We start from the raw sequence: 12892 nt of genomic DNA on the forward strand, positions 1-12892 counted from the left end.
GCCCCCTCAGCCCTCCACATCCTTTTCCTCAGCCTTGCCATCCCCCATGGCTTCCCACCCCCTTAACCCTCACATTCATCCCCCCATCGGTCAACCTCGGCCTCTTCATTCAGCCCCCTACATCCCCACCTCTACCCTTCCCTCAGCTCATCCAATCCATACCTGCATAGAACACCTCAGCTTCTCCAGGCAGCCCCTCGTTTCCCCCAGCCAGTCCCTCGGCCCCTCCCATCCAGGCCCCATCTCTCACTGCTCCCCTCAATCTCCCATCCAGCCCCTCTGTCTCTCCACCTGCAACCTCTCTGTCACATTTCCAAACTCTCCAGCCCCTTGTACTGTACCCACATCTGTCTGTTCACTACCCCACTCATGTTCCCAGCCTCCTTTTTGCCCATCTGTCATCTTGTTCTTCCTCTGTTCTGCACTTTATAAAACCCCAGTTTGCCCACCAGACTGCCTGGGACCCTTCTTTAGCTCTACATCCATCTCTCCGTGATTCCACTGGAGAGTTGCCTCACTCCTACCTAAGGTTCCTCCTTTAGTGCCGCAGTCCAGGCCCCTTATTCCTCCGTCTCCTTGTTTCGGATGCTCATATCCTCTAAAATTCCTGATTCTTAGGCTAACAAAACAATTCCAGGTTCCTGGGTTTTCTCTCACATTGCCTTCCCTTGACACCCTGGCATGTCTTTTCCTTATGTTGGTTTTGCACCAGTTTGCTTGCCCAGAAAAGCTAATTCACAGAGTCTGTCTTTGATCTTAAGATTTGGTTTTAATCCTGTTTCTCCCTCTCATCCACTGATAGATTTCTATGAACCCTCAGAGCAGCAGCATCGCCCCCACACTGTGAATAAGAGTCGGAAGCAAACGCAAAGAGAAAAAGCCCTCCAGCAGCAGTGTCAGAAGCTGGGACTGCAGGGTGGAGCAGCCTCTGTTCCTCCTGAGCAGTTGCTTTCTGTACCAAAACACAAGCCTGGTCATCCTCAGCAGCCTGTGCCACCACCTCATCCTCCTTCAGCGGCAGATCAAAGGCAAGGTGACAACCGAGACCAGCAGAAGGAAGTGACGCCGGTAGATCCTTGTGATGGCAGTGACAATGTGCAGAACTGCCCTGCAAAGCCGAACTCCAAAGTGGAGAAAAAGAAAGTGGCATTGTTAGTAAGTCGGTAAAATCAGGGGATGGGTTTTATTCTGTATTGATTCATTCTTTCGTTGTACAGTAAAGTGAACTTTCCTGTATCTAATAGGAAGGTTTGAGAGATCATGTTTGCTTCCTCTGAATTGAACTTTTGTTTTTCATCTCTACTTGGGTTAAACCTGATTCAAGACCAAATTCTGTAGTGTAATCCATGCAGATACGTACTGTGCTGTCTTCAAATAATTTCCTGTGGTAGTGGGACTGTACATCATAAAGCGCCCAAGATGTAGGACTGTCTTAATGGTTTACGAAGACTTAATCTCACCGTCGTGCTGCATAGACAAGCCAGCAGCCACAACAAAAAGCCCTTTTGGAAGTAGATATGCCATGATTTGTGTAACTTTGTGTTCCCCTTCACAATATTGCTGCAGATTTGTTAATGCTAAAAGTGTTGGTAAGGAGGAGGTAAAATTTCAGGTTTAAGCAGTTCTCTAGCTTTTATAATTCAAGATGAGACCAATCTCAAGGCTCTCACCCTGTGCATCAGCCCACAGTGGGGTGTCTGTCTCCCTCAGAAGCTTCAGATTGGTACATGTGAGAGAGAAAGGAAAAAGTACTGAACATGGCTCTCTGGGATTCTGACTGAACGTGGCAATTACTTAGTTCATCATCCAGAATTCACATAGTAGCCTATAGAAGGAAGCTGCTGTCTAAATGCTAGAGAGGGCAGGCATTACCAATATGGGAGATTACTTGTTTTTACCTCTTCACGATTGTTTTCCTGTCTGTGTCCAAGTGCTAATTTTCTTTTTCCCCTCAGCGGGGAAAGCAAAGTGTGAGGGGCAAAAGGATGAATTCTTTTTCTAGGGCATATAGTTTATTTTTAAAACACTTTAACAATGCTGCTCCAGCCTTGAGTTCCTATGCAGGTCCAAACTTTTCTGCCCAATATAATCAACAAACACTAGCTGGCCACCAAACTTCCATGCATCATTTGTATTCCCCCAAAACAGGGATCAGCAGCTTTCCAAGTGTGGTGTGCCAGACCCTATCTCTGGTTAGATCTGTCCATAGTATCTCGGAGGGGACTGAAGGTGCTTCCCGCTGGAGAGGCAGGACTGTGGCAGTCAGCAGCACTTGTGTGGAGAAGCAGAGCGTGGCTTCTCTCGAATTCAAAACTCAAAAGGATCCAGGAGGGTCTGTTTTGCACAGATGTGCCTTGAGAGGCTGCAGCTGCTGGCCATGCTGCCTGCCATTTACCTGCCTGACTCTTGGCTGGGAGCACCTACCTGCAGATAGCTGTCCCTTCACCAGAATAGCAGCGCTTTGAAGAGCAGTGCCAAATTCCTCGTGTGGGTGCAGCTTACCAGTAGTACTGGCTCTTCAGCTCCTTCCTGGTGGTGAAAAATAGAGATGCTATTTGACTGGGGAGAAGATAGCTAAAGCTTTGCAGAGAAGTTTTTCACTCTGTGGGGAGCAAATGACACTTAGCTGCAACAACCACCCCCTGAATCTGCTGAATTCATCTCGGCCTGTGCACTTGAATTTAAATCTTATTAAAAATATTTCTCTAGATGAGGTTTTAGGAAGTGATGAGGAGAAATCTGAAGAGATATTCTTGTGCAAAAATGGTTGTTAAGAGTAACATAGCTGAGTTACTTGGCTATTTTTAAGCTAAGCTATTTTTAAGCTGAGACTTCTTGAGAGAGGGCATGAAGAACATAGCAGGGTAGAAAAGCAGCAATGCTGGTTTTGTTTCTCCTTAATCCTGCCCAGTTGTGTTGACACACGTTGTCCCCTCTCACCTGAGACCTTGCCTTCCGTTCTCTGGGGCTGGTTGTATCTTCTAGTAGATGTAGCCTAGGAAATGGAATCCATATAACTCTTTCCCTGGTGGCAAAAGTGAATTCTTGTTCTTCCTTGTTGCTCATTTTCATTGTAACTTTTACCAGCCTTTCATTTGTATCAGTTTAATTATTTGGGGGCTGTATTGTAAAGCAGACCTGTGAAAGGATCTGTTTTATGGAAAAACATTTCCAAAAAAGAGGCTGTGTTGGCAGACTGAACAGATAGCGACTTCTAGCAGTCAGTAGGAAATCTGAAACTGCTTCTACCTAGTGGGGAAGCACATCCTTTAAATGAAAAATTCCACCCATTTCTGAAAAAGCCCAGTATGCTCTTTCTTCCAGCAAAGCTGAATTAACCAGCAGCTTACTTGCTTATGAAGATTTTTGTTCTGATCAGCAGATTTCATCTGGAAATGTTTTATTGGTCTGATTGACTTCTTGCAGATGATTTTTTTTTTCCTCAGAACTGAAACCTGTTTATTGTTCCTTTGACATTTTTAGACTTTGCTCCAGGAAATATGATGGTGAATATTTGTGTCATTTGGGGAACAGGGAGAGAAATGAACTTTCTATTAATTTTGATCTTATTGTCAATGAGCAGGCAGGAAAAATCACGATGGGAAATCCTCCAGCAAGAGCAGCGGCTGATAGAAGAGAAGAATAAACGCAAGAAGGCACTCCTGGCCAAAGCTATTGCTGAGAGGTAAGGGGCTATGCTGCAGCATGGGCTGAGGCTGAGGAAGGGATTACTTTTCATCTGCAACCAGTTGCCTATCTTCTATTTAAATCTCACTTTTTCCTCTCTGTGCTCTGTATGTACTGCTCCACAAGTGAGCAGCTGTGATCTACATTACCCTTTGATGACAAGTACTGGCCAAGAAGCTGTGACTAAGCTTTTCACACTTCCAAAGCTGCAGCTCTGTGCGCAGATGGAAAAGTTATTACACAATTCGAGAATTAGCTGAAGCCCTTGTGCCTGTCAGTAAGGGCATGTTTGGAAGTTGGGTGCTCGGATGCTCATCCCTGTTCTGTTCCTGATTTGTTTTCACAGGATTTAAGGAAAGTTTATTTGATTCCTAACCTGTGAAGGGAAACTATAGCTATTTCTGTTCGGGCTTTTGACTCTTTCTTATTAGTATGTGAAAAGTGTTGAAAAGAGAAGACGATCAACTTGAAGTTTAAGAAGGTACCGTTTTACCACTGGCTGATTAGAAATTATAAAAATTCACGTGTTCTCACAGTTGTTAGCTCTTGCTCTTCAGGTCACCAGACTTGAAGGTATTATACAGTGTTGTCCACCGAGATAGTTTAAGACTACAGGGAAGGCAAGGTTTGTAGAGAACGATATTGGAGCAGCTGATAACACTGGATCAAGGAAGGAGATGTGAAGCTTTCAGGCTCACAGTGCTCTTGCAGACATGTGTTATGTTCTGCCCATCAAAGCTCTTGGGTAGCACAGATGAACATAGCCAGTACTGTGCAGAAGATTCTCTTTGAGGTTCTGAAGATTTTGTTTTCCTTTGCCAGGTGGAGATAAAACACAAGTACATTTGGTCTGACTCACTGTAGGACAGCAGACATGGGTGTGACCACCAGGCTGGGTTCTTCCTCCTGGAAGCAGAGCATGAGGAGAAAGAGGAGGACTTGGAAGGTGATAGCTGGGGAGTTATGTCTGACATCCAAAGGCCTTCTTCAGGCTCTAAGCAATACTATAAGATGTCTGTTTCTCTCCACCTGCATCAGCTGATCTGATGAGAGATAGTGTCACTTCCTACAAATCTAGTCTTGCTTTCAAGTACCTGCTTTGGGGTGTGAAGCAGTGGCTGAAAATCATGGTTTTGCTGGTGGTGATGAATGACAGCAAAATGACCTGGTATAAAAGCTTTTTGAAAGTTACTTAGCTTGCTTGGGAGTGAAATCCATCAAAGTTTGCTGCCCTTAGCAACATTTAGTTTTCAGAACTTAGGAATGAATAGGCTGAGTTGAAAAAGGTTACATAAGGCTTGATTGAAATCCTTTGTGTTTGATGTAAAACTTTCCATTGACTTCATTGGGATTTGGCTAGGCCTTTTGGGAATAATTTTACAAAATGGAAATCAAGCTTAGGTTAGGTGACTTTTTGGCCCCTACTAACTAGGCTTCTTTGAAAGGGGATATTTGCAGGGCTAAATACCCTTCCCCCTCCCACTCCCCCCCAAGCCATTTCCTGTTTCCTTACACTGAGAACTACTTAGATACAGCAGCTTCTTGTGTGTTTCCACAGTGAAGAAACACAATCCATTTTAGGCACTTTGATTATAGTCATTACGTAATTTTGCCGTAGTCCTTTAATAGCAGGCATTTTAGATCCCTGTGGATATTAAAAAAGATCAAAAGTCTTAAACCATAAAGGAGAAACCTTCTGAATAGCTCTTAAAGAAGTTAGTTTCTCTGGAAATGAAATGGGGCCTATTATGTCAAGAAGAGAGGCTTGGAAAGAAAAAAAAAAAGCATCTTCTTTTTGCAGATCCAAAAGAACTCAAGCTGAAACAGTGAAACTAAAAAGGATTCAGAAGGAGTTACAAGCTCTGGATGACATGGTATCTGCTGACATTGGCATCCTGCGGAACCGCATTGATCAGGCCAGCTTGGACTACTCCTATGCCCGGTAAGCAACAGACGGGGAGGAGCGAGTAGCCCTGCCTGAGTGGAGGGAAAAAATGCTGTTTCCTGTCACCGAAGTAGCAATGGAGTTAGGTCATTGTAATAATGTGTAGTTAAAGCAGTCACAGTCTGGGGGGCTTTCAGATCTTGAGGTAAAAGTGTGCTTTTTATTTCCTAATTTTTCCCTTGGAATCTGGAAACTGAAGTAGGTTTTCTGACTGCAGACTGTGCTTTCCAGCTTCATGCTGTCACGAGACATACTTACTGCTTTAACTGTGCAGTTGTCCATAAGCCCTGCTTTATTGTTTCAAGGTTGTTTATTTCTTCTCACGGGGAAAGAGTTTTTTTAAAAGTCCTAAAATGAAAGTCCTTTTCAGGGAAACTTGCTTGTTGATGACAGCTCTGGTCCTGTTGGAATCAATGGGACCAATTAAGCTTAAAACATGTAATACTGCTGAAGTGCTTTTGGAACTGGGACCAAAAATTGAAGGAAAAAGCAAGCTTTCACCCTTCACAATGTGCCTTTAATCACTCTGGTTCTGATCAGTTCCTTAAATACAAGAAATTAATCGGAACACCCTATTACTTGTGGGTAAACCACAACATCAGTAGATAAACATCAGCATGTTTATGTAGCCATTTAATAAAATGGAAATGTTTGGTTGCGGTTTTTAGTTCACGATTCAATGTGTTAAACGTGTATTTCTCCTTATGACTTCTGCTATACGTTGACCACAGGCCAATAAACATGGTAATTATTCTTTAAAAAAATAGCAGTGGTAGCTAAAAAATAAGGATATTTTTTGTGTAATTATCGTTTGAAATATCTAAGATTAACTGTAGTTTCAGTAGCTGAGTGCATATGAATACTGAATTTCATATCACCAAGAGGAAAAACATTTCAATGTATTTTAGGTTTAAGTCTGGTTTCTAAACCCATTAAATGCTCCTGGAAATTTCCTTACGAAAATTTTGTAATAATGTGTCTATTTGAAATGCTTAATGGCTAAAGAGTATATAACACAAGCAGCTCTGACCTGTAGTTTCAGTAGCTGAGTGCATATGAATACTGAATTTCATATCACCAAGAGGAAAAACATTTCAATGTATTTTAGGTTTAAGTCTGGTTTCTAAACCCATTAAATGCTCCTGGAAATTTCCTTACGAAAATTTTGTAATAATGTGTCTATTTGAAATGCTTAATGGCTAAAGAGTATATAACACAAGCAGCTCTGACGTTTGGAAAGCAGTTTTTAATGAAGATAACAAAACGGGATGCTGGTAGGACGAAGGGGATAAACTTTACAAAATACTTAATGACTTTCATGAACTTATTAAGTCTTTCTTTTTGTGAGGGAGGGATTTGGAAATGCGAGTTAGATACTTTTCAGTGTTGTAGTCTTTATGCATTATGAGCCAAAGCTGATTTGCTTTTAAGTGGTGTCTTTTTAAGCAGTTTTTTAGTTCTTGCCTTATATTTTAGGGCTAAAAGACAAATAATTTCAGTGGGTCAAAAAGTGCAATATTAAATAGTCCTGAGCACATACCTAGTTAGGGCATTTGACAATTGCTGCAGAATGGAATTTTCGTAAATACGATGTGAAGAATATGTGTGAATTCAGCCCAAAGGTTTAACTGTGCAGAAGTTTCCAGCATAGCATTAGTTTTCCATTTCAGATACCTGGCCCAGGGAAATCTTGACTTTCTTGTGAGGGAAACGTAAGTGGGCATCTTCTGCCCACTGCAGACATAGCCTTTACAGCTGGGTCAAAGTTTTGTGATTATTATATAAAGGAGCATATTTGGGAAGGCTTTTCTATGTCTTACTTCCTTCTGTTTCCCTAAGCAAAGGATCTCTCCTGTCTTTCTGTTGCTTTGTTTAACCAGATATTTGAATCTGGTTTTATAAAAGAGCTGGATTCTTTATTCCACCTTATTTCTTATCCTTCTTTATTCCATTCTTATAACCACCTTACTAATATTAGTTTTATGAATGCTCTGTAAGGTACATCATGTAGGCGTTCTGCAAAAGCCTTTGCATGTTCCCTTTCCTGATGAGCAAGATTGTATCTATCTTTCTATTAATTAAATCAGAATTAATATACAGATTCACTGAATGTAGTGGAAGATGCATCACTAATGTGGACACCAACCATTAAAGTGCTAGATATCCCGGATGCGTTAACCTCAATAAATATTTGGAATATTTCCTTTTTGCTATATTTGTCATGACAGGAAGTGCAAATTGGCAGGAGGTGTGTGTCGGGGGATGCTTACAATAAAATTCTACATCTGTTGCCACACAAAAGTTGTGATCACTATTGATGTCATATGCTGTGTCAATCTGTGCTGCTCATGATTTTCTGAACATATATATGGGTGGCCGGAAGAGCACACTTCTAGACCAGATCCAAATGTAAATGTGTATAGCACCATTGTAGCATCTGTATCTGTTGGGTGGATGGTTGGATTAGAAAAAACACAAAAATGTTTTGCAGTGTTTCAGTTCACCAGATAGGTGTCCATTAGAAGTGTGAAAACACTACAATTTCTGACGGTTTCTTTCTGCTGCTAGTGATGCATCTCTTAAAACAGGCAGTAAAAATGTTTGTTCGTGATTCAATCTGTAGATTTCAGATGAGCAAATTAAATCTTGGAATACAGCGGCAGTGGAGGCTAATACATCAAGAGGAGAAGATTTGGTCGATTCACACTCATTTTCTTCCCTTTTACTAATGTAGCAGCATGTCATGAAATAGCTGGCGTAATGCATTGCAGAGCACATTGCATTTCAGGGGTGCTTAAAGTATCTGTCTGTGTGTCAGATTGTGAAGTGCTTTGAGAACTAACCCACTAGAAATGATGATGATTTTTCAGGAAGCGGTATGATAAGGCTGAGTCAGAGTACGTGGCAGCCAAGCTGGACCTCCAACACAAGACAGAGATTAAGGAGCACCTCACGGAGCACCTGTGCACGATCATACAGCAGAATGAACTCCGCAAGGCCAGGAAGCTGGAGGAGTTAATGCAGCAGCTGGAAGTGGAGGCAGATGAGGAAAATCTGGAGCTTGAGATAGAGGTGGAGCGGATGCTGCAGCAGCAGGAGGCAGAAGCAGGGAGGCAAGCCAGCCAGTCACACAATCATGCTGGGACAGCTAAGGAAAACCCCACTCCCAGTGTTATGGCACGGGAGAGTGAGCATGCTAACCGTGCTGTCGCTTCTCCTGCTATTTCTGAACAGTTGGTTCAATCTGAAAACTCGGATACCAAATCTCTCTCCAATATGGACAGCCAAACTCCAGCAGTAAATATGACTCCAGGAAACACCCCAGCTTGTTCTGATACATGACTACTATATTCACATAAGCCAGCCGGTTATGGATGATATGCTCTCTGTGGGCTTGTGTGCTGTATGTTATATCTGGGTTTCTGCCGTGCCAGTAATATGCACTTCATTTCTCTTTTCCTTTAATATTGTTTTTTGAATTTTAGAGGCTCTTTTTTTCACAAGACTCTCATTTGGGGTTCACCATCTGTCTTCATCATTCTGGTTTAAGTTCATGTTCTAATGCCCAGCTCTTCATGGGGCTTTGTACCTTCCTGAAACAGGATACCTGGAAGCGAACACTAAGGTTTTTCCAAAGGCTTTCAGCATATTGATATCACAAGTACCTGTTCCAAGCAGTGTGCAAGAGATACGTATCTATGGGAGGAAACATCGCAACTTACTCTGCTTCTGAACACATTCTGTCCCCTGACAACTGCGATAGGATGTTTGTCTTCCTTTGTATCCGTAAGGGATTAGTTTTCAACGGTTTTTAATCCTGTGAAACCCAAATGCTTACTTTAATTATCTTTGTAGCTGATACTCTTTCCTGTACCTGATTTAAAGGAAATTTGCATATTGAGGCAAATTGCAGTCAGTTGTAATATTTTCTACTTATCACTTTGCCTATTTCTTTCAGGTCATGCTAGATCACACAAAGCTATATATCGATAACATTATTATCTATGAAATCACAGCAGCTATGATTTAACAAAAATGATCAGTTACAGTTTAAGACATTGCAGAATGTATGATGTAGAAGTAGAAACAGACAAAAGAGACTGTTACAATTAAAGCTGTTCCATTATATTTTTCTCTGTCGTAGTTGCCTCAAAGTTCCAATAATTAGCCAGGGATTTTGTAATGAATAATCCCCACTGTATATTGGAAATGAGCCCATTTTTGTATAATATTCAATGCATTTTCTTGCCTGAAGAGTGGGTTTGTACCCCACAAGAAGTTCAGCTGTTTTGCTCTGTTGCTGTTGAAAGGCTTTAAAAAGCTATTCAGGTGGAGAAAGTTTCGGGAATTAAAATAGAGGACGTAGGAAAACCTCCCATAGACCAATGCAGCTGCAAACTGTGGGGACAGCGTTCATAGCTATCCACTTTGTAACAGAGGAAGGCTGCTTTCATTGTGGAAATGGTTTCTGTAATACCTGACCTGAAAGTGTCAGTCAGAGTTTATGAATGAGTTACTGAATGACGCCATCGAGTATGTAAATGGGACACTGATTGTCTCTATGGCTTTAATAGTGGAAAAACATGTCACTACATTTCATTTTTATTCTATTAATAAATCAGTGCATCTTCTACGCAGTGTGTTTACTTTCAGTTGTGATATCTGATATTAATACATGTATCCAAGACTGTTTTTCCACAGGAGGTGATAAATGACAATATCAGATAGGTCCTTTGGCAACTTTCCGCTGTGTGAAAGTAAAACCTCGAAAAAGGATGTTCCAAAATACAAAAACTTAGGAAGCAAAGACATGGCAGGATACAACTTGGCAGGAATCTTTTCAACTAACTGTGGCCCAAGGCAGCAGTGGAAAATCTCTACCGGTGCCTCCCATATACAGGAGAAAGAGGGATAAATCTGTTTCCTAGAGAAGCCACTCATAATCAGGGCTGACCGAAGTTAGAAAACTCCAAAGTAACATTTGAAATACGTATGAGGCATTGCTCTGTTGTTGCTGATACACTGCATTCCCTGTTATTTGGCTGGAAGACTTGGCCTAAAAGCCAAAGATCTGATTGTATTGTGAGAAGGTTGTGACTGACTTCCTTTGCTCTGCCGTTGCAGAACAGCTTGTAGCAACCTGATTACGGTTTTCAAAACTGGATACCAGTAAGTGCAATAATAATTTACTTGTACCATTCTTGTTTCCATCCTCTGCAGCTGTCCCCAGTTGCTCCCCAACAGAATCTAAGTCCTAGTGGATAGGTCTGTTCCTCATTACAGTTGTATTCAGCTCATCAGGGGACATACAGAAGAGCATCTGACAGAAGAGTTGAATTGTAATGGTATTTACAGGAAGCACATGCATACCATTTTGCATATAATTTGTGGTTCTCTAGTAGGCTAAAATGTGGTTGAAATAGTCCTACTGATTGCACCTTGTTGTTATGGATAAGATTATTGTTTGAACTCCTCAGACCAAAAAAGGCAAAAAATTGTAAGTCCAAAGATCTTTTTGACAACTACTTAAGAATATGAGTTTCCTAGAAGGGAATAAGTTTATATCCAACAAAATTACTTAAAAGCTGAAAAATTCTCGTGTGCCATCCTGATAGTGCTGGCGCTGTTTCTGCCTGACAGGGAAGACGCTGTTGTTAGAATCAGCAGTTTCTGTTCTCTTACAAGTCCCTCATCGAAGTTCTGGCCAGTTCTATCTGTCTTAACTTCTGAGCTTGCAAAATGAAGTGAACTGGCTGGAAGCCACATGAAACAGCCATTAGAAATAACAATAGGCAGCCTAGCATTTGGTCGCTCTCTCTAGACAGGGAGCTCAAGAGTTAAATTGTTTGATCTGAGTTATGAAGCCTTTCTCTGACGTGTGATATAAACCACTACCATGGTGTCAGTTCCACTTTGGAAGTTCGCAAATGTTTTGATGGGTGCCAGTGTGCCGGTTTAACATTCCCCCTATGCCGGAGCCAAGCAGTCCAGTCATAATTGTAACAACATGTGTGCTGGTCAGAAATGCCAGGAGATGATTTTGGTGCAACAATAGGGTTGGGTTTTTTCCTTATTTTTCCTTTAAGGAAAGAGAACTGTTGGAATTGAGGCTCTTCAAGCAAAAGCCATTTCTACCTTTGTAGTACTTGATGCATCTTACACTGTTTGGCTCTGCTGTCACTGGAGTGCATTGAAGGCAGGTGCACTGTCCACTCAGCTAGCGTGTTGTATCTTCAGAAAAATAGAAAAACTAAAAGTTCAGCATAAGCCAGGAATGGGTTGGGTGGGCAGATTTTTGAGTGAAGGCCTCTTGCAGGTAGAGGTAGAAGTCTGAATGTGAAGCATGCTGGGGTGAACACCCGTGGCAGGGAGAATAGAGCAACATGTGGTATCTGACAGTAACACTGCAGGGCTCATCACAGGGGACTTGCATTCTCCTGTGGCAATGTAGCCATTTCTGCGTTGGGCTACCACATTACCATTATGGGAGGAAGTGGAAAACACCGATATATACCACTGTGAGAATGTTACAAAGCACAGTATAATTGCCCATGTTGCAGTTTGGCCAGGATGTCGGGATTAACACTCCCTCCTCTGTCAAGAAATGTTTAAATGAGCACAGATGGTCATGGCTCAGCCTGGGGTTCCCATGGATGTCTACTGCGTGGTGTAAAACACTTGGACAATCCCCAATCTGATTGTATATCCAGTCAACTGAAGTTGGGCTCTCAAGAGGTTTCATCTTAGGGTAGCTGTCTGGGGAGAGACTCAAGTTCTCTGCCAGCCATTCTTCTTCCTATTACCTTCTGTGATGCAGTGGAGTCTTCTCTTTGAGCCTGTATCCCATCTAAACAGAATGAGGAAAAACTAGTAAGAGTGAAAAGTAGCGACTGGCCTAGTGGTTGGGGGTACTGTGTTTCCTGACCAGCTTTATTAAGAACATGCTAGAAAGGATTGCGTATGGGAAAGTTACCCTATTCTGGGGAAGTTCTGGAGCCAAAGAAAGGGGCAGAGCACTATCAAATTGCCTCCCACACGGATTCGCTCTGTTCTGCATTTTCTGCGTTTTAGCCTGGAGAAAAGGAGGCTGAGGGGAGACCTCATCGCTCTCTACAACTACCTGAAAGGAGGTTGTAGCGAGGTGGGTGTCGGGCTCTTCTCCCAAGTAACTAGTGATAGGACGAGAGGAAATGGCCTCAAGTTGCGGCAGGGGAGGTTTAGATTGGATGTAAGGAAAAATTTCTTTACTGAAAGAGTGGT

The 12892-nt window shown here is 42.1% G+C and overlaps 1 protein-coding gene across 1 annotated transcript in view; it reads left to right on the forward strand.

Annotated features, from left to right (window-relative positions):
• The window catches only part of GORAB (golgin, RAB6 interacting), a 29338-nt gene extending 19074 nt beyond the window's left edge, over positions 1 to 10264 (forward strand). Inside the window, exons 2-5 of the mRNA XM_019470485.1 lie at positions 803 to 1151; positions 3584 to 3685; positions 5489 to 5629; positions 8503 to 10264. Of these exons, the coding sequence (XP_019326030.1) occupies positions 803 to 1151; positions 3584 to 3685; positions 5489 to 5629; positions 8503 to 8974 (1064 nt within the window). The 3' untranslated portion in view covers positions 8975 to 10264. The remainder of the gene's footprint in view (positions 1 to 802; positions 1152 to 3583; positions 3686 to 5488; positions 5630 to 8502) is intronic.
• The last annotated feature ends 2628 nt before the right edge of the window (positions 10265 to 12892 follow it).

This window comes from Aptenodytes forsteri, unplaced genomic scaffold, assembly GCF_000699145.1.
Source record: "Aptenodytes forsteri isolate BGI_AS27 unplaced genomic scaffold, ASM69914v1 Scaffold95, whole genome shotgun sequence".
In the NCBI taxonomy this organism is placed as follows: Eukaryota; Metazoa; Chordata; class Aves; order Sphenisciformes; family Spheniscidae; genus Aptenodytes; species Aptenodytes forsteri.